Source organism: Pseudophryne corroboree, chromosome 8, assembly GCF_028390025.1.
Source record: "Pseudophryne corroboree isolate aPseCor3 chromosome 8, aPseCor3.hap2, whole genome shotgun sequence".
Taxonomy (NCBI): Eukaryota; Metazoa; Chordata; class Amphibia; order Anura; family Myobatrachidae; genus Pseudophryne; species Pseudophryne corroboree.
The window spans coordinates 399,572,716-399,595,259 of NC_086451.1; the positions used below are offsets into that span (position 1 = coordinate 399,572,716).

At 48.6% G+C, this 22,544-nt stretch overlaps 1 protein-coding gene across 1 annotated transcript in view; it reads right to left on the bottom strand.

Annotated features, from left to right (window-relative positions):
• Positions 1 to 22,544, bottom strand: part of LOC134949287 (cytochrome P450 2C8-like) — an 88,071-nt gene that overhangs the window by 55,734 nt on the left and 9,793 nt on the right. The window contains exon 3 of the mRNA XM_063937786.1: positions 5,196 to 5,345. Within this exon, the coding sequence (XP_063793856.1) occupies positions 5,196 to 5,345 (150 nt within the window). The remainder of the gene's footprint in view (positions 1 to 5,195; positions 5,346 to 22,544) is intronic.

A 22,544-nucleotide genomic window follows, 5' to 3' on the forward strand; every position in this document is an offset into this window, starting at 1 on the left:
CGCCTCCCTTTGTCCCTCCTAGGTCTCCGGAGACACAGGAGGGACACAGGGAGGCGTGCACTGTGCCCTCCGTGTCCCTCCTAACAGCAGGGGAGCGGGGGGAGCGGCGGCGGCGGAGGAAGCGGGGGGGACGCACTGAGGGGGCATATCTGGCACTGGGGGGGAATATCTGGCACTGGGGGCATATTTGGCAGGGAGGGGGGGAGAATATCTGGCACTGGGGACATATATGGCACTGGGGGGAATATCTGGCACTGGGGGGAATATCTGGCACTGGGGGGGGGATATCTGGCACTGGGGGCATATGTGGCACTGAGGGGGGGGAATATCTGGCACTGGGGGCATATGTGGCACTGGGGGGGAATATCTGGCACTGGGGCATATGTGGCACTGGGGGCATATATAGCACTGGGGGGGATATCTGTCACTGGGGGCATATGTGGCACTGTCGGGGAATATCTGGCACTGGGGGCATATGTGGCACTGGGGGGGTATATGTGTACCTGGCACATGGGGGGGGGGGCTATATTTGGCACTGGGGGCATGTGAGTACCTGGCACCGTGAGGGAATATCTGGCACTGGGGACATATGTGGCACTGGGAGCACAGCCCTAGCAACAAGGACTACCTCCTAGCAACGAGCATGACACCCAGTGCATGAAACCCCTAGCATCGAGCATGACACCCAGTGCATTAAACCCCTGGCAACGAGCATGACACCCTGAGCATGAAAACCCCTGGCACCGTGCATGGAACCAAGAGCATGAAACCCCTGGCAACGAGCATGACACCCAGTGCATGAAACCCCTGACAACGAGCAGGTATTTGAAAATTAATTAGAAGCCTTACTGTAGGACTTAATGTGTAATGGGCATTACGGTGTGTGGCATAATGTATCACGGACATTGCGGTGTGTGTCATAATGTGTCACAGGCATTACGGTGTATGGTATACTATATCGCTGGCATTGTGATATGTGGTATAATGTCTCAGGGTCATTGCAGTGTGTGGCATAATGTATCACGGACATTGCGGTGTGTGTCATAATGTGTCAGGCATTACGGTGTGTGGTATACTATATCACGGGCATTGTGGTATGTGGTATAATGTCTCAGGGTCATTGCAGTGTGGCATAATATATAACGGGCATGGCGGTGTGTGGCATAGGGTATAACGGGCATTGCGGTATGTGTCACAGGCATTACGGTGTATGGTATACTATATCACGGGCATTGTGGTATAATGTCTCAAGGTCATTGCAGTGTGTGGCATAATGTGTCACAGGCATTGTATGTGCTATAATGTATCGGGCATTGCAGTGTGTGGTATAATGTATCACGGACATTGCAGTGTGTGTCATAATGTGTCACAGACATTGTATATGCTATAATGTATCAGGGGCAGTGCAGTGTGTAGCATAATGTATAACGGGCATTGCAATTCCTGTCATAATGTGTCACAGGCATTATAGTGTGTGGCATAATGTGTCGGGGGCATTACGGTGTGTGGCATAATGTGTCGGGGGCATTACGGTGTGTGCATACTGTGTCATGTGCATTATTGTGTGTGGCATAATGTCTAAGGGCCATTGCAGTATGTGGCATAATGTATACTGGGCATTACTATAAGGAGGAAAAATGACAAATAATGTAAGGGGCATGAATCAGGATTATTTTTCTTTCCTGTGGTGGCCAACGTCTGGGCAGGCAGGTTGCAAAACTGGGGTATAAGGTAGTCTTTTCCTGCAATACCACGCCCATTCCAACGAAGCCACGCCCATTCCAACGAAGCCACGCCCCTTATGGTGCCCCCCCCCTGTAATTTTTTTCTGGATCCGCCCCTGACTCATCCTATATAATACTGCTGGTCCCCAGTCCCCACAATAAAGCAGTGTGAGCACAGATATATGCAGCACACTGAGCACAGATATGGAGCATTTTTCAGGCAGAGAACGTATAATACTGGTGGTCACTGGTCAGCAAAACTCTGCACTGTACTCCTCCTATATAATACTGCTGGTCCCCAGTCCCCACAATAAAGCAGTGTGAGCACAGATATATGCAGCACACTGAGCACAGATATGGAGCGTTTTTCAGGCAGAGAACGTATAATACTGGTGGTCACTGGTCAGCAAAACTCTGCACTGTACTCCTCCTATATAATACGGGTGGTCCCCAGTCCCCACAATAAAGCAGTGTGAGCACAGATATATGCAGCACACTGAGCACAGATATGGAGCGTTTTTCAGGCAGAGAACGTATAATACTGGTGGTCACTGGTCAGCAAAACTCTGCACTGTACTCCTCCTATATAATACTGCTGGTCCCCAGTCCCCACAATAAAGCAGTGTGAGCACAGATATATGCAGCACACTGAGCACAGATATGGAGCGTTTTTCAGGCAGAGAACGTATAATACTGGTGGTCACTGGTCAGCAAAACTCTGCACTGTACTCCTCCTATATAATACTGCTGGTCCCCAGTTCCCACAATAAAGCAGTGAGCACAGATATTTGCAGCCACCTGAATAAAACTGAGAGGACGCCAGCCAAGTCCTCTCACTATCATTTCCAATGCACGAGTGAAAAATGGCAGCGACGCGCGGCTCCTAATATAGAATACGAATCTCGCGAGAATCCGACCGCGGGATGATGACGTTCGAGCGCGCTCGGGTTAACTGAGCAAGGCGGGAGGATCCGAGTCTGCCTCGGACCCGTGTAAAAAGGGTGAAGTTCGGGGGGGTTCGGATTCCGACGAACCGAACCCGCTCATCACTAATTATAACAGTAAATACGTTAAAGCCTGCAAACTTGGTCCTTCGGAAATTCACCCCTATGAGTCAAAGGGCCTAATTAAGACCTGATATATATGTGCAAAAGACGGATATCTACGATCAAAATCTTAGGCATGCGGGGGGATGCCCAGCACAGGGCTAGTACACCCACATGCCAGGCCCTAACTCCCCCCCCCTCCCACGCAGACGTGAGAAAGCACCGCACAGTGACTATGCTTTTGCACCTGCCGAGTAGCTCCCAGCCTATACAGCCTTGCTGTTTTTGGCCACAGCTGCTGCGTGTGACTTCACCCGCCCTGCAAACGGTCCGGACACGCCCCCACCGCCCCTGCCTGTCAATCAAGCAGAGGCAATTGCATGGCCCAGGGTTTTAGCCACGATCGCTGCCGCTGCAGTAACCAGGTCTGAATTAGGCCCAGAGTTGGGAGCAAATTGAAAAAAAGGGGGAAACTGACTTGGGCAAACTATATTGCAATACAAGTGGTGCAATTATACATATACTTGATTTGCATGCAGAATAAATACTGGCTGCTTTTGCATGTATCCCACACAGGGGCGGATCTAGACTTCTCCTACAGGGGGGGCGGTTTAAAAATTAATCTGGACTCCTCCCCCTTCCAGTCCGCTAGGCCGTAGTGATACACAATACATACACTACTAACACACACACGCACACACACAGACACTAGTGATACACCATACATACACTACTCTCACACACACACACTAGTGATACACCACACACACACACACACACACTAGTGATACACTACATACACTACTATAACACACACACACACACACACACACACACACACACACACACACACACACACACACTCTATTGATACACCATACATACACTACTAACACACAGACACTAGTGATACACCACACATACACTACTAACACACACACACACACACACACACACACACACACACACACACACACATACACTAGTGATACACGGCATACACAACCCCTAGTAACACTCCATGCACATAGACACTAGTGATGTACCATACAGTACATACACAGACACAATAGGATACAGTAGAGTCCCGTCCACCCAGCGCTCCTCCATCTGCCGGGACAGGCCGCCTGTCTCTGCTGCCCTGTCTCTCCGCAGGACAGAACTCCGGCCGCTCTCTCCACACCAGCCAATCGCCTCCCCCTCCTCTCCCCGCCCCTCACCTGTTGTGCGTCCTTGCGGTTCCTGATCTGCCAGATATGGCGGCGGCAGCTCCTCCGCAGCTGAAGGAGCGAACTAGGCTGCGGTGCGGGGAGTTGTGCTGCTGCTGCCACTGGTAGCTGGGGCACACTGGGTGGTCCAGCCCAGCGCCGTGTCAGTTGCCCTGTCAATGCGGCCAGATCCCGGCCGTCACATTCAACTTCCCCCATCTCTGCTGCCCGCAGGAACAAGTGGGCGGGTCTAGGTCGCTGAGTTACGGGGGGCGATCGCCCTCATCGCCCCCTGCTGGATCCGCCACTGATCCCACAAATACTGGACAGCTTTATATTTACACTGCATGTTAGAGTACAGCTAAGATAAGCCCCTCCCAATGGCAAATCTCTGTATATTTTATATCTGCCCCAACTACAACGTAATATGGGTTTAACAAGGTGCATGGTCCTTTTTTTCCCCCCTACTCTTAATCATGCCCTGAGTAAAATGAATGTCTGCCTCAGTTAGGTTCCTCTGCAGAGCAGTCACTTTAAGGGGGTAATTCCAAATTGATTGCAGCAGGAAATTTTTTAGCAGTTGGGCAAAACAATGTGCACTGCAGGGGAGGCAAATATAACATGTGCAGAGAGAGTTAGATTTGGGTGTGTTTTTTTGTTTCTGTGCAGGGTAAATACTGTCTGCTTTATTTTTACACTGCAATTTAGATTGCAGATTGAACACACCACGCCCAAATCTAACTCTCTCTGCACATGTTATATCTGCCTCCCCTGCAGTGCACATGGTTTTGCCCAACTGCTAAAAAATGTCCTGCTGCGATCAACTTGGAATTACCCCCTAAGTCGGGTTCCATTGCATAACTTGGGCAGAGTCAATTTCCGCAGAAGCATGATCAGAACACCAACTTTTCGTGCGTTGAGTGCAAACGTCTGTTTTTTCCTTTATTGCGCCTCTCCCTGATGTAACATCGAGATCATACATACCTCAGTTTCTTTCTAGGTCACTAAGTGATACAATAGTGAAAACGTGATCCAAATTCATCTAGTAGTGTTTCCGTTTTACCAGAACGAGCAACAGACAAAAACTTTTTTTTTCATCTCCATAGTTCAAAAACAGTCCCTAGAGGTATATTTCTCACAAAAGTTTTATTATATGTATACTGTAGATAATGGTTTTACCTGTTCTATAAATATAACATCAGCATTGTCAAACCAACCTCCATTTTTCATAAATTCTTCTCCAAGGTAACGGACCTCTTCCTGGACTCGTTCCTCAATGCTTCTCTTCCCCATTCCTAAATTTCTTAGTGTGGTGAGTGAGAACCGACGTAACTGCTTCCACCTCTCGCCATTGCTTAGCATCACTCCTGCGGATGATACATACAGTACAAAGGATATGAGATATTGCAATTAAAGCATATCAGTTCTGCATATATATATATATATATTTTTTTATATATTAAATTCCGGTGTCTAAATTATCCAGCTATTCCAGTTAATCCCAGCTCCAGTGCTTTCCTGAACAAACCCACTTCCAGCACTCCCCAGGTCTAATCAGGTGTTTCATGCCTTTTGTTCCTAGCACAAGGCACCTAGGACTGTCACGTCTGTGCATCATCTTACTGCTAGCAATTCATGTTCTCCAATCCTACCCTGACATATGAGGAAGAATTACATTAGGCCTTCCAGTTTCCCAAACACTGGGCCTGATTCAGAGCTGCACACAATGCAGAAGTTCACATAAATGAGTAAAAATCCATAATAACTCCTATCAGGTGCTGGCTGGCAACTTTCAGCCTGGGGAGCAGACTCAAGCAAGCGGCCCAACTTTTCTCAGGGAATCTGCAGTCAGGTGTTCCTGGAACACTTTAGAGGGGTACTCACGGGAGAGATGTGTGCTGAGCCATCTTAACACAGACCGCTCAGCACACATCTCTCACCCAGCTCAGCACAGCGCGATGTGCTGAGCGAGGGGGAAAGCCGACGGGGGGCCGCTCACTTCACACAACGGTGAAGTGAGCGACCCGCTAGATTGAGCCTGCATGCAGGCTCAATCTAGCACCGGTGATAGCGATGCGCGGGGCCGCGCATCGCTATCGCTGGGGGGCATACACACGGCAGATCCGTGCTTAAAATTTAAGCAATCTAGCAAGATTGCTTAGATTTTAAGCACGGATCTCTCCGTGTGTACCCCCCTTTAAACTGCCCTGGCCTAGGGCACAGATGGCAACCTGCCCTCCTGCCCAGCCAGCCCCGACTCATACAGCACATGTGTTACACACTGTGGGGCTGATTCAGATGAGATTGCAACTTCGATGTTGTCACAACTAGTGATGTGCACCGGACATTTTTCGGGTTTTGTGTTTTGGTTTTGGATTTGGTTCCGCGGCCGTGTTTTGGATTCGGACGCGTTTTGGCAAAACCTCCCTGACAATTTTTTGTCGGATTCGGGTGTTTTTTTACAAAAAAACCCCTCAAAAACAGCTTAAATCATAGAATTTGGTGGTCATTTTGATCCCATAGTATTATTAACCTCAATAACCATAATTTCCATTCATTTGCAGTCTATTCTGAACACCTCACACCTCACAATATTATTTTTAGTCCTAAAATTTGCACCGATGTCGCTGGATGACTAAGCTAAGCGACACAAGTGGCCGACACAAACACCTGGCCCATCTAGGAGTGGCACTGCAGTGTCAGACAGGATGGCACTTCAAAAAATAGTCCCCAAACAGCACATGATGCAAAGAAAAAAAGAGGTGCACCAAGGTCGCTGGATGGCTAAGCTAAGCAACCCAAGTGGCAGACACAAACACCTGGCCCATCTAGGAGTGGCACTGCAGTGTCAGACAGGATGGCACTTCAAAAAATAGTCCTCAAAGAGCACATGATGCAAAGAAAAAAAGAGGTGCACCAAGGTCGCTGTGTGACTAAGCTAAGCGACCCAAGTGGCCGACACAAACACCTGGCCCATCTAGGAGTGGCACTGCAGTTTTCTAGCGAGAGGATGAGTGCTTCCATCCTCATGTGAATCTGTTCCACTAGCCATGAACATAGACCAGGGCCTCGGCCGTTCCTTGCCACTCCGTGTTGTAAATGGCATATTGGCAGGTTTACGCTTCTCCTCAGATGCTTTTAATTTTGATTTTTGGGTCATTTTACTGAACTTTTGTAGTATACTTGACGACACAGAGGTAGAGCAGTGGACTACTGTACCGTACTGCTATATATTATATACTGGTGGTCAGCAAAATTCTGCACTGTCCTCCTACTATATATACTGCACACAACAACTAAAATGCACCACATGTATGGATGGATAGTATACTTGACGACACAGAGGTAGGTAGAGCAGTGGACTACTGTACCGTACTGCTATATATTATATACTGGTGGTCAGCAAAATTCTGCACTGTCCTCCTACTATATATACTGCACACAACAACTAAAATGCACCACAGGTATGGATGGATAGTATACTTGACGACACAGAGGTAGGTAGAGCAGTGGACTACTGTACCGTACTGCTATATATTATATACTGGTGGTCAGCAAAATTATGCACTGTCCTCCTACTATATATACTGCGCTAAACTTAAATGCACCACAGGTATGGATGGATAGTATACTTGACGACACAGAGGTATGTAGAGCAGTGGACTACTGTACCGTACTGCTATATATTATATACTGGTGGTCAGCAAAATTATGCACTGTCCTCCTACTATATATACTGCGCAAAACTTAAATGCACCACTGGTATGGATGGATAGTATACTTGACGACACAGAGGTAGGTAGAGCAGTGGACTACTGTACCGTACTGCTATATATTATATACTGGTGGTCAGCAAAATTATGCACTGTCCTCCTACTATATATATACTGCGCACAACAACTAAAATGCACCACAGGTATGGATGGAAAGTATACTTGACGACAGAGGTAGGTAGAGCAGTGGACTACTGTACCGTACTGATATAATACTGGTGGTCACTGGTCAGCAAAATTCTGCACTGTCCTCCTACTATATACTATAATGCAGCACAGATATGGAGTGTTTTTCAGGCAGAGAACGTATAATACTGGTGGTCACTGGTCAGCAAAACTCTGCACTGTCCTCCTCCTATATAATACTGGTGGTCCCCAGTCCCCACAATAAAGCACACTGAGCACAGATATTTGCAGCACACTGAGCACAGATATGGAGCGTTTTTCAGGCAGAGAACGTAGATATTTTCAGCACATTGAGCACAGATATTTGCAAGCACACTGAGCACAGATATTTGCAGCACACTGAGCACAGATATTTGCAGCACACCGAACACAACTGAGAGAACGCTGCACACGTCCTCTCCCTATAATCTCCAATGCACGAGTGAAAATGGCGGCGATGTGCGGCTCCTTATATAGAATACGAATCTCGCGAGAATCCGACAGCGGGATGATGACGTTCGGGCGCGCTCGGATTAACCGAGCAAGGCGGGAAGATTCGAGTCCGCCTCAGAACCGTGTAAAATGGGTGAAGTTCGGGGGGATCGGATTCCGAGGAACCGAACCCGCTCATCACTAGTCACAACTGAACAATTATTTGTATAATGCACGTGTTGTGGCCGCAGTACACATGCAGCATGGCCCTAACTGAGTGGAGTTTGTATATTCTCCCCATACTTGCGTGTGTTTCCTCCGAGTATTACGGTTTCCTCCCACAATCCAAAAATATACTGGTAGGTTAATTGGCTCCCAACAAAATTAACCCTAGCGTGAATGTGTCTGTGTGTACATGTGATAGGGAATATAGATTGTAAGCTCCACTGGGGCAGTAGTACCCAAAGTAGGACTGCAGCAATGAAGGCTAATAAGATATTAGCATACATAAAACGGGGAATTGAAGCTAGGGACGAGAGTATTATACTCCCGTTATATAAATCACTTGTGAGGCCACACCTTGATTACTGTGTACAATTCTGGGCACTTTACTACAAAAAGGATATCCTGGAGCTAGAAAAGGTTCAAAGGCGGGCGACCAAACTAATTATGGGTATGGAGACGCTGGAATACGAGGAAAGGCTTGCAAGACTAGGCATGTTTACACTGGAAAAGAGGAGATTAAGAGGGGACACGATCAACTTTTACAAATATATAAGGGGACAATATACAGATCTTGCGCAGGACCTGTTTTTGGTTAGATCAACACAGAGAACTCGTGGACACTCGCTCAGGTTAGAGGAGAGGAGATTCCGCACAATACGGCGTAAAGGCTTTTTTACGGTAAGGACGATACGTGTTTGGAATTCTCTGCCTGAGGGAGTTGTAATGGCCGACTCAGTCAACACCTTTAAGAATGGGTTAGATAAATTCCTAATGGATAATGATATCCAGGGTTACGGGGCATAGTCATGCACTATGGTTATTATAAAAAAGAGGGGTAAAACGTAACGGCAGTCATCAACTTCAGTCAAAATTTTATACAAAATAATAGTGCATAGGAAACCACAAATAGGTTGAACTCGATGGACAATTGTCTTTTTTCAACCTTAGATACTATGATACTATGAATATTCTGTGTAAAGCGCTGTGGAATATGTGTGCGCTATATAAATAACTGGTAATAAATAATAATAAATAAATAAAGGTATCCTTGTGTTGTCGCTTGCAGTGATCAATCAGTCACAGAGTGATTGACAGGAAGAGGCCATTTGGGGGGTATAACGGGGAATTGTCTGCAAAAACAGGTGTGTTATGACCATTTTTGGGGGCATGTATTGTTATGCAACAGCAATCTCATATGCATAGAATATGGCACCAGTGTCTGCCATTCTGCACCGCCGTGGAGGCAATCAAGGAGTGGATATTCCTTGAATCTGTATCACAGTTGTGATGGAGTATGCAGTTACTGAACATGTTGCGATTGCCATCTTATGAGTATGGGCCCTCATTCCGAGTTGATCGCTCGCTAGCTGTTTTTAGCAGCCATGCAAACGCATAGTCACCGCCCATGAGGGAGTGTATTTTCGCTTTGCAAGTGTGCGAGCGCCTGTGCAGCCGAGCTCTGCAAAAACATTTTGTGCAGTTTCAGAGTAGGTCTGAACTTACTAAGCCCTTGTGATCACTTCAGTCTTTTTGGTGCAGGAGTCGACGTTATACACCCGCCCTCCAAATGCCCGGACACGCCTGCGTTTTCCCTACCACTCCCAGAAAACAGTCAGTTGACACCCATAAACGCTCTCTTTCTGTCAATCTTCTTGCGATCGGCTGTGTGTATGGATTCTTTGTTAAATCCATATTTCAGCAACGATCCCCATTGTACCCGTATGATGTGCGTGCGCATTTCGGTGCATACGCATGCGCAGTAGAGACCTGATCGCAGTCCAGTGAAAATCGTCAGAATGCGATCAACTCGGAATGACCCCCATGAGACGGGAGTGTTGCAGGCATGTCGCTAAGATTTTTGCAAACAGTACACAGACGTTGAAATTAGTGATGAGCGGGTTCGGTTTCCGAGAAACCGAACCCCCCCGAACTTCACCCTTTTTAGACGGGTCCGAGCTATACTCGGATTCTCCCGTATGGCTCGGTTAACCCGAGCGCGCCCGAACGTCATCATCCCGCTGTTGAATTCTCGCGAGATTCGGATTCTATATAAGCAGCCGCGCGTCGCCGCCATTTTCACACGTGCATTGAGATTGATAGGGAGAGGACGTGGCTGGCGTCCTCTCCGTTTATATAGTTATATACTACACAGTTGATCTGATTGCTTAGCTTATTGTGGGGAGGATTGGGGAGCAGCTGTTAGGAGGAGTACAGTGCAGAGTTTTGCTAATAGTGACCACCAGTTTTTTATCCGTTCTCTGCCTGAAAAGAACGCTCCATACCATATCTGTGCTCAGTGTGCTGCATGATATATCTGACTGTCAGTGGCGTAACTAGAAATTTTTCTCCCCCAAGCCAAAAAATCCTTCGGCGCCCCCCCCCCACCCCCCCATACACCCCGTAATTGGCACTAGCAAAGGTAGAAAAATGCGCGCGCCAGAGGCGCGCGCTGGCAAAAAGGGGTGTGGCTTTGTCGAAATGGGCATGGCTTTGCGTGGAGGGCGTGGCATTGCAGGAAAAGACTACCTTATACCCCAGTTTTGCAACCTGCACGCCCAGACGTTGGCCACCACAGGAAAGAAAAATAATCCTGATTCATGCCCCTTACATTATTTGTCATTTTTCCTCCTTATAGTAATGCCCAGTATACATTATTCCACATACTGCAATGGCCCTTAGACATTATTCCACACACAATCAGTGATCGCGCTGAGCCCAAAAAAAAGTGGGTCCCAGGGACCCTTCACTTTTAAAAATTGGGGTCCTACCGGTCTTTTTCTGGGTCCCATCGGAATGAAGGTTCTTATTAATTTTAATCTTGTTTGGACACTACAAAAGTGTTGCAAGATGGGGGGGATGGGGTGACAATGCTGCTGGGCTGTGTAGCATGCAGGACACCCTGCACCAGAGCTGTAACTAGACATTTTGGTGCCCTTAGGCAGAAAGTGAATTGGTGTTAGACCACTTAGACCATAAAGAACAGGTAGTGCGCGCCGTAGGTGCGCCGCAAAATTTTAGGGGCGTGGCTTCATAGGGAAGGGGCGTGACCACATAATAGTGTCAATTCACATTACACCACACAGTAGTGGCGCTTATACACATTGCACCAGGTAGAACCTCCTATGCACACTGATCCAGGTAGATCACGTCATACACTTTGCTCCAGGTACAGCACGTCATACACTTTGCACCAGGTACAGCACGTCATACACTTTGCACCAGGTACAGCACGTCATACACTTTGCACCAGGTAGAGCACGTTATCATACACATTGCATCAGGTAGAGCATGTTATCATACACATTGCCGCTAGGTAGAGCAAGTTATCATACACATTGCCGCTAGGTAGAGCAAGTTATCATACACATTGCGTCAGGTAGAACACGTTATTATACACAATGCACATGACACAATATGCACACACCGTAATGCCCCCTACACATTATGCCACACACCGTAATGCCCCCGACACATTATGCCACACACCGTAATGCCCCCGACACATTATGCCACACACCGTAATGCCTGTGACACATTATGACAGGAATCGCAATGCCCGTTATACATTATGCTACACACTGCAATGCCCCTGATACATTATAGCACATACAATGTCTGTGACACAGTATGACACACACCACAATGATCCTGAGACATTATACCACATACCACAATGCCCGTGACATAGTATACAACACACCGTAATGCCAGATACATTATGACACACACTGCAATGTCCGTGATACATTATGCCACACACCGTAATGCCCATTACACATTAAGTTCTACAGTAAGGCTTCCAATTACTTTTAAATTACCTGCTCGTTGCCAGGGGTTTCATGCTCTTGGTTCCATGCACGGTGCCAGGATGTCATGCTCGTTGCCAGGGGTTTCATGCACTGGGTGTCATGCTCGTTGCTAGGGGGTAGTGCTTGTTGCTAGGGCCGTGCTCCCAGTGCCACATATGCTCCCAGTGCCAGATATTCCCCCACAGTGCCAGGTATATGCACCCAGTGCCAGATATTCCCCCACAGTGCCAGGTATATGCACCCAGTGCCAGATATTCCCCCACAGTGCCTGCTTCCCCCCCCAGTGCCAGGTATATGCCCCCCCAGTCCCGGGTATATGCCCCCAGTGCCGGGTATATGCCCCCCCAGTGCCAGGTATATTCCCCCAGTGCCAGGTATATGCCCCCCCAGTGCCAGGTATATGCCCCCAGTGCCAGATATTCTCCCACAGTGCCAGATATTCCCCCCCAGTGCCAGGTATATGCCCCCAGTGCCAGGTATATTCCCCCAGTGCCATGTATATGCCCCCAGTGCCAGGTACATACCCCCCCAGTGCCAGTTATATGCCCCCAGTGCCAGGTATATGCCCCCAGTGCCAGATATCCCCCCCCAGTGCCTGCTTCTCCCCCAGTGCCAGGTATATGCCCCCAGTGCCGGGTATATGCCCCCCCAGTGCCAGGTATATGCCCCCAGTGCCGGGTATATGCCCCCCCAGTGCCGGGTATATGCCCCCCCCAGTGCCGGGTATATGCCCCCAGTGCCAGGTACATGCCCCCAGTGCCAGATATTCCCCCCCAGTGCCTGCTTCCCCCCCAGTGCCAGGTATATGCCTCCAGTGCCGGGTATATGCCCCCCCAGTGCCAGGTATATGCCCCCCAGTGCCGGGTATATGCCCCCAGTGCCGGGTATATGCCCCCAGTGCCGGGTATATGCCCCCAGTGCCGGGTATATGCCCCCCCCAGTGCCGGGTATATGCCCCCCCCCAGTGCCAGGTATATGCCCCCAGTGCCAGGTACATGCCCTCAGTGCCGGGTATATGCCCCCCCAGTGCCAGGTATATGTCCCCAGTGCCAGATCTGCCCCCCCAGTGCCAGGTATTTGTCCCCAGTGCCGGGTATATGCCCCAGTGCCTGCTCCCCCGGCCCCCCCCTATGTGTTGGAGGGACACGAGCGCATCGCGCGTCTCTCCTGTGTCCCTCCTGGCTCTCCCCCGGCTGGTCTAATAAAGGAAGTGCCGTTCGTGAGCCAATCAGAGCTCACGAACGGCACTTGCTTCCTTAGACCGGCCGGGGGAGAGCCAGGAGGGACACAGGAGAGACGCGCGATGCGCTCGTGTCCCTCCAACACATAGGGGGGAGCAGGCACCGCAGGGAGGGAGAGGAGATCGCAGATTGACATGCGGACGCTCGTCCGCATGTCAATCTGTTCTAAATCAGTGGCGCCCCCGCAGCCCCTCGCCCCCAAGCCACCGCGAGGACTGCGGGGGCAGTAGTTACGCCACTGCTGACTGTGCTGAGTGCTCACACTGCTTAATTGTGGGGACTGGGGAGCAGCTATAGCAGGAGTACAGTGCACAGTTTTGCTGACAGTGACCACCAGTATACGTTTGTCTGCCTGAAAAACACTCCTGTGGTGTCTTTTTTTTTTTATACTATAAACGCAGTCTGCTGACAGTGTCCACCAGGTCCATTATACTGTATATAGCAGTACGGTAGGCCACTGCTGTACCTACCTCTGTGTCGTCACTCGTCGTCCATAAGTATACTATCCATCCATCTACATTGTATACCTGTGGTGTCTTTTTTTCTTTATACTATAAACGCAGTCTACTGACAGTGTCCACCAGGTCCATTATACTGTATATAGCAGTACGGTAGGCCACTGCTGTACCTACCTCTGTGTCGTCACTCGTCGTCCATAAGTATACTATCCATCCATCTACATTGTATAACTGTGGTGTCTTTTTTTCTTTATACTATAAACGCAGTCTGCTGAAAGTGTCCACCAGGTCCATTATACTGTATATAGCAGTACGGTAGGCCACTGCTGTACCTACCTCTGTGTCGTCACTCGTCATCCATAAAGTATACTATCCATCCATCTACATTGTATACCTGTGGTGCCTTTTAGTTGTGCGCATTAAAATATGGAGAACAAAAATGTGGAGGTAAAAAAAAATAGGGAAAGATCAAGATCCACTTCCACCTCGTGCTGAAGCTGCTGCCACTAGTCATGGCCGAGACGATGAAATGCCATCAACGTCGTCTGCAAAGGCCGATGCCCAATGTCATAGTATACAGCATGTAAAATCCAAAACACAAAATATCAGTAAAATGACCCAAAAATCAAAATTAAAAGCGTCTGAGAAGAAGCGTAAACTTGCCAATATGCCATTTACGACACGGAGTGGCAAGGAACGGCTGAGGCCCTGGCCTATGTTCATGGCTAGTGGTTCAGCTTCACATGAGGATGGAAGCACTCATCCTCTCGCTAGAAAAAAGAAAAGACTTAAGCTGGCAAAAGCACAGCAAAGAACTGTGCGTTCTTCGAAATCACAAATCCCCAAGGAGAGTCCAATTGTGTTGGTTGCGATGCCTGACCTTCCCAACACTGGACGGGAAGAGCTTGCGCCTTCCACCATTTGCACGCCCCCTGCAAGTGCTGGAAGGAGCACCCGCAGTCCAGTTCCTGATAGTCAAATTGAAGATGTCAGTGTTGAAGTACACCAGGATTAGGAAATGGGTGTTGCTGGCGCTGGGTAGAAATTGACAAGGAGGATTCTGATGGTGAGGTGGTTTAAGACAGGCACCCGGGGAGACACCTGTTGTCCGTGAGACGAATATGGCCATTGACATGCCTGGTCAAAATACAAAAAAAAAATCAGCTCTTCGGTGTGGAATTATTTCAACACAAATGTGGACAACAGGTGTCAAGCCGTGTGTTGCCTTTGTCAAGCTGTAATAAGTAGGGGTAAGGACGTTAACCACATCGGAACATTCTCACTTATACGTCACCTGCAGCGCATTCATCATAAGTCAGTGACAAGTTCAAAAACTTTGGGCGACAGCGGAAGCAGTCCACTGACCACTAAATCCCTTCCTCTTGTAACCAAGCTCCCGCAAACCACACCACCAACTCCCTCAGTGTCAATTTCCTCCTTACCCAGGAAAGCCAATAGTCCTGCAGGCCATGTCACTGGCAAGTCTGACGAGTCCTCTCCTGCCTGGGATTCCTCCGATGCATCCTTGAGTGTAACGCCTACTGCTGCTGGCGCTGCTGTTGTTGCTGCTGGGAGTCGATCGGCATCCCAGAGGGGAAGTCGGAAGACCACTTGTACTACTTCCAGTAAGCAATTGACTGTCCAACAGTCCTTTGCGAGGAAGATGAAATATCACAGCAGTCATCCTGCTGCAAAGCGAATAACTGAGGCCTTGGCAGCCTGGGCGGTGAGAAACGTGGTTCCGGTATCCATTGTTACTTCAGAGCCAACTATAGACTTGATTGAGGTACTTTGTCCCCGGTACCAAATACCATCTAGGTTCCATTTCTCTAGGCAGGCGATACCGAAAATGTACACAGACCTCAGAAAAAGACTCACCAGTGTCCTAAAAAATGCAGTTGTACCCAATGTCCACTTAACCACGGACATGTGGACAAGTGGAGCAGGGCAGACTCAGGACTATATGACTGTGACAGCCCACTGGGTAGATGTATTGCCTCCCACTGCAAGAACAGCAGCGGCGGCACTAGTAGCAGCATCTCGCAAATGCCAACTCGTTCCTAGGCAGGCTACGCTTTGTATCACCGCTTTCCAGAATACGCACACAGCTGAAAACCTCTTACGGCAACTGAGGAAGATCATCGCAGAATGGCTTACCCCAATTGGACTCTCCTGGGGATTTGTGACATCGGACAACGCCAGCAATATTGTGCGTGCATTACATGTGGGCAAATTCCAGCACGTCCCATGTTTTGCACATACCTTGAATTTGGTGGTGCAGAATTATTTAAAAAACGACAGGGGCGTGCAAGAGATGCTGTCAGTGGCCCGAAGAATTGCGGGCCACTTTCGGCGTTCAGGCACCGCGTACAGAAGACTGGAGCACCACCAAACACACCTGAACCTGCCCTGCCATCATCTGAAGCAGGAGGTGGTAACGAGGTGGAATTCAACCCTCTATATGCTTCAGAGGATGGAGGAGCAGCAAAAGGCCATTCAAGCCTATAAATCTGGCCACGATATAGGAAAAGGAGGTGGAATGCACCTGTCTCAAGCGCAGTGGAGAATGATTTCAATGTTGTGCAAGGTTCTGCAACCCTTTGAACTTGCCACACGTGAAGTCAGTTCAGACACTGCCAGCCTGAGTCAGGTCATTCCCCTCATCAAGCTTTTGCAGAAGAAGCTGGAGACATTGAAGGAGGAGCTAAAACAGAGCGATTCCGCTAGGCATGTGGGACTTGTGGATGGAGCCCTTCATTCGCTTAACCAGGATTCACGGGTGGTCAATCTGTTGAAATCAGAGCACTACATTTTGGCCACCGTGCTCGATCCTAGATTTAAAACCTACGTTGTATCTCTCTTTCCGGCAGACACAAGTCTGCAGGGGTTCAAAGACCTGCTGGTGAGAAAATTGTCAAGTCAAGCGGAACGTGACCCGTCAACAGCTCCTCCTTCACATTCTCCCGCAACTGGGGGTGCGAGGAAAAGGCTAAGAATTCCGAGCCCACCCGCTGGCGGTGGTGCAGGGCAGTCTGGAGCGAGTGCTGACATCTGGTCCGGACTGAAGGACCTGCCAACGATTACTGACATGTCGTCTACTGTCACTGCATATCATTCTCTCACCATTGAAAGAATGGTGGAGGATTATATGAGTGACCGCATCCAAGTAGGCACGTCAGACAGTCCGTACGTATACTGGCAGGAAAAAGAGGCAATTTGGAGGCCCTTGCAGAAACTGGCTTTATTCTACCTAAGTTGCCCTCCCTCCAATGTGTACTCCGAAAGAGTGTTTAGTGCCGCCGCTCACCTTGTCCGCAATCGGCGTACGAGGTAACTTACAGAAAATGTGGAGAAGATGATGTTCATTAAAATGAATTATAATCAATTCCTCCGTGGAGACATTGACCAGCAGCAATTGCCTTCAGAAAGTGCACGGGGACCTGAGATGGTGGATTTCAGTGGGGATGAATTAATAATCTGTGAGGAGGGGGATGTACACAGTGAAAGGGGTGATGAATCGGACGATGATGATGAGGTGGACATCTTGCCTCTGTAGAGCCAGTTTGTGCAAGGAGAGATTGATTGCTTCTTTTTTGGTGGGGGCCCAAACCAACCAGTCATTTCAGTCACAGTCGTGTGGCAGACCCTGTCGCTGAAATGATGGGTTCGTTAAAGTGTGCATGTCCTGTTTATACAACATAAGGGTGGGAGGGAGGGCCCAAAGACAATTCCATCTTGCACCTCTTTTTTCTTTCATTTTTCTTTGCATCATGTGCTGTTTGGGTACAATTTTTTTGAAGTGCCATCCTGTCTGACACTGCAGTGCCACTCCTAGATGGGCCAGGTGTTTGTGTCGGCCACTTGGGTCGCTTATCTTAGTCACACAGCTACCTCATTGCGCCTCTTTTTTTCTTTGCATCATGTGCTGTTTGGGGAGTATTTTTTTGAAGGGCCATCCTGCGTGACACTGCAGTGCCACTCCTAGATGGGCCGGGTGTTTGTGTCGGCCACTTGTGTCACTTAGCTTAGTCACACAGCGACCTTGGTGCGCCTCTTTTTTTCTTTGCATCATGTGCTGTTTGGGGAGTATTTTTTTCAAGTGCCATCCTGTCTGACACTGCAGTGCCACTCCTAGATGGGCCAGGTGTTTGTCTCGGCCACTTGGGTCGCTTAGCTTAGTCACACAGCTACCTCATTGCGCCTCTTTTTTTCTTTGCATCATGTGCTGTTTGGGGAGTATTTTTTTGAAGGGCCATCCTGCGTGACACTGCAGTGCCACTCCTAGATGGGCCAGGTGTTTGTGTCGGCCACTAGGGTCGCTTAGCTTAGTCACACAGCTACCTCATTGCGCCTCTTTTTTTCTTTGCATCATGTGCTGTTTGGGGAGTATTTTTTTGAAGGGCCATCCTGCGTGACACTGCAGTGCCACTCCTAGATGGGCCAGGTGTTTGTGTCGGCCACTTGTGTCACTTAGCTTAGTCACACAGCAACCTTGGTGCGCCTCTTTTTTTCTTTGCATCATGTGCTGTTTGGGGAGTATTTTTTTCAAGTGCCATCCTGTCTGACACTGCAGTGCCACTCCTAGATGGGCCAGGTGTTTGTGTCGGCCACTTGTGTCGCTTAGCTTAGCCATCCAGCGACCTCGGTGCAAATTTTAGGACTAAAAATAATATTGTGAGGTGTGAGGTGTTCAGAATAGACTGGAAATGAGTGGAAATTATGGTTATTGAGGTTAATAATACTATGGGATCAAAATGACCCCCAAATTCTATGATTTAAGCTGTTTTTTAGGGTTTTTTTGAAAAAAACACCCGAATCCAAAACACACCCGAATCCGACAAAAAATTTTCAGGGAGGTTTTGCCAAAACGCGTCCGAATCCAAAACACGGCCGCGGAACCGAACCCAAAACCAAAACACAAAACCCGAAAAATTTCCGGTGCACATCACTAGTGTTAGGCGCCGGGGTCCGCTTGTCCACGCGACCCGGTGCCTAGTATCTAGGGACGCTGTGCACGTACAGCCGCCGGCTCCCTAGCAACGCTAGACGCCAGGCGCGCTGAAGCCGCACGGACCCTAGCAACGGGGACGCCACTGGCGGACCGCGTTCCCCGTTGCTGTGTTTTAGCATTTAATGCGTTCACCTGTTCTCTGGCCGTGCAGCAAGGCAGCTGCACGGCATTTAGTCCAATCAGCCTCTAAACAGCTGATTGGAGGACTCCCTGTTAAGTACACTCCCAGGGCTTCTCACAGACGCCGGTTATAGCTTACTGCATGCTGCCCTTGTTTGCTGAGAGTCTGTTTCCAGTTCTGCTGTATCCGGTGATTCCAGTCCTCAGAAGTCCTGTACTCGGGAGTTACCATCTCGTCCCTGGAGTCCTGACTGATCACCGTTTTATATCCAGTGGTGTTCGTGAGTTGCGGCTCTGCCGTGTGTTGCGGCTCAGCCGCTTTACCTTTTATATTTTGTGTTTGGAGCATTTGCGGAGGGTTCCGCTTCCACAAGTCCTCTCTGGTACTTGGACAAGTGGATATTTTGGTTATCCTTTTCCTTGGCGGTTTCTCCGCACATATTATAGTTTTAAGTTTGCTTAGCCCCTGGCCTGGTTGTTTAGTTAGAGGGCCTCTTGTTATCACCCTGTCTTGGGTTTCCCTTTGTCTCTCATTAAGACCGGGGGGCATCGAAGTTGGGCAGACATAATCCGCCCTTCAAACGCGGCTGCCAAGGGCTCAAGAAACCATAGTCTCGCAGGGGATTTCTGACAACACGGGTGAGACAACAGAGTTAGGGCGCCAGTGGCTATTTTCCTGTCCTGCTCCCTTCCCCAGCATTCCGTTCCAGTGCTCCGGTCCTTGCCATAAGATCTCCTCTGACCAGAGTGCTGGAATCATAACATTATTACCGGCCAAACCAAAACTTAAAGTTAAACGGGGTTTAATTTTTTCTCATTCAGTTTTGTGAGAGTTTATCGGCCTCATGAATCCAACAGGTTTAGGGCCAAATCCTGGTCTGCTCTTAGTCAGCCAGATTCAAGAACTTACTCAGATGGTTCAGGATCTTTCTCTTCGGGGGAAGTCGCAGGAAGATCTTTTGCGAGCTTCCCCAAGGGTAGTCCCTGAACCAAAGATGCATTTGCCTGACCGTTTTTCTGGTGATAGAAAAGAGTTTTTTAATTTTAAACAATCCTGTAAACTTTATTTTCGTTTAAGACCAACTTCCTCGGGTACTGAATCTCAGCGGGTCGGGATTATTATTTCTTTGCTCCAGGGGGATCCTCAGACCTGGGCATTTGGTTTAAGAGCAAAGGATCCGGCATTGTTGTCAGTTGACATTTTTTTTGAGTCTTTAGGGCTCTTGTATGATGACCCTGATAGAGAGGCGTCCGCTGAAAGTCAGTTGCGCGCTCTCAGACAGGGTAGAAATCCTGTGGAGGTTTATTGTACGGAGTTTCGCCGTTGGTCGAACGACTGTGGCTGGAATGACCCAGCCCTGCGCAGTCAGTTTCGCCTCGGCTTATCAGAGTCTATAAAAGACAGTCTCCTTCAGTACCCCGCTCCTGAGACTCTCGATAAACTCATGGAGCTTTCTATTAAGATTGATCGTCGTCTCAGAGAGCGGAGGGCTGAAAAAAGAGCACCTGTAAGGTCAACTCCGTGTGTATATTCCATTCCTGAAGACGTAGAGGAGCCCATGCAGATGGGTCTCTCCCGGCTGTCTCCTGAAGAAAGAGCCAGAAGGCAAAATTCTGGTCTTTGTCTGTACTGTGGGGGTAAGGGACATTTTGCTCGTAATTGTCCGAACAAGTCGGGAAAACGCTTTGACCAGGTGAATTGTGAGGGGGTTCACCTAGGTCTGCAGCTTATCTCCTCGAATAACTCCCTTTTAGTCCCAGTTAAAGTTTCCTTTGGCAGCCTCAGTTCTTCGGTGTCGGCTTTTGTTGACAGTGGAGCTGCAGGAAACTTTATGGATTTAACTTGGGCTAAGGCCTTAGGCATTCCTCAGTTACCTTTGGGTTGGTGTGTCACCATGCATGGCTTAGATGGGAGTCCACTGTCTAATGGGATTATTTCTCTCCATACACCCCCTGTACTACTTACAGTAGGAGCTCTACATTCCGAGAAAATCGAGTTCTTTCTTACACATTGCCCAGCAGTTCCAGTTGTTCTGGGTCACCCTTGGCTGGCCTTTCATAATCCCACCATTGATTGGCGGTCGGGGGAGATTTCACAATGGGGTACTTTTTGTGATAAGGAATGTATCACGTTTCCAGTCAGAGTAGCAGCTATCATTCCAGAACCCATTCCGGTGGAATACCAGGAGTTTGCTGATGTTTTCTCCAAAGGCAATGCGGACATTCTGCCTCCCCATCGGCCTTATGATTGTGCTATTGAGTTAATTCCTGGTGCCGCATTGCCAAAGGGAAGATTATATGCATTATCCGGGCCAGAAACTGCGGCTATGAATGATTATGTAAAGGAGAGCCTTGAGAAAGGATTTATTAGACCATCAAAATCTCCTTTAAGTGCAGGCTTCTTCTTTGTGGAGAAAAAGGATGGCTCGCTTAGACCTTGCATTGATTTTAGAGCCCTGAATAAGATCTCAGTTAAAAACACCTATCCTTTGCCGTTGATTTCTGTACTCTTTGATCAGTTACGTTCTGCTGTGATTTTTTCTAAAATTGACCTTAGAGGAGCGTACTACCTCATCCGAATTAAATCTGGAGATGAGTGGAAAACGGCCTTCAGTACTCAGTCGGGTCACTACGAGTACCTGGTGATGCCGTTCGGCTTGTCTAATGCTCCAGCAGTTTTTCAAGACCTCATTAACGATGTGCTCCGTGACTTCCTAGGGAAATTCGTGGTCGTTTACTTAGACGACATCCTGATTTATTCTGAATCAATGGAACAACATGTTACCCAGGTGCGTCTGGTTCTTCAAAAGTTACGTGAGAATCATTTATATGCCAAGCTGGAGAAGTGTGAGTTTCATGTCACGGAAGTATCTTTTTTAGGGTACATTATTTCCCCTCGGGGATTTTCCAAGGAACCAAAGAAGCTCCAGGCCATCCTTAGTTGGGCGCAACCCACCAATTTAAAAGCAATTCAGCGCTTTTTAGGGTTTGCGAATTATTATAGGAGGTTCATTCATTCTTTTTCTGACCTGGTTGCTCCCATTGTAGCTCTGACAAAGAAAGGAGCGGATCCTACCAACTGGTCGCGTGAAGCTGAGTTGTCCTTCCGGGCCTTGAAACAAGCCTTTGTCTCGGCTCCAGTCCTCAGACATCCCAATCCGGAATTGCCCTTTGTTGTGGAGGTTGATGCCTCGGAGGTTGGAGTGGGGGCTATCCTTTCTCAAAAGGATCCGGAGTCTCTGGAGTTACATCCTTGTGCCTTTATGTCCAGGAAATTCTCCTCCGCTGAATCCAACTATGACGTTGGTAATCGGGAGCTACTGGCGGTAAAG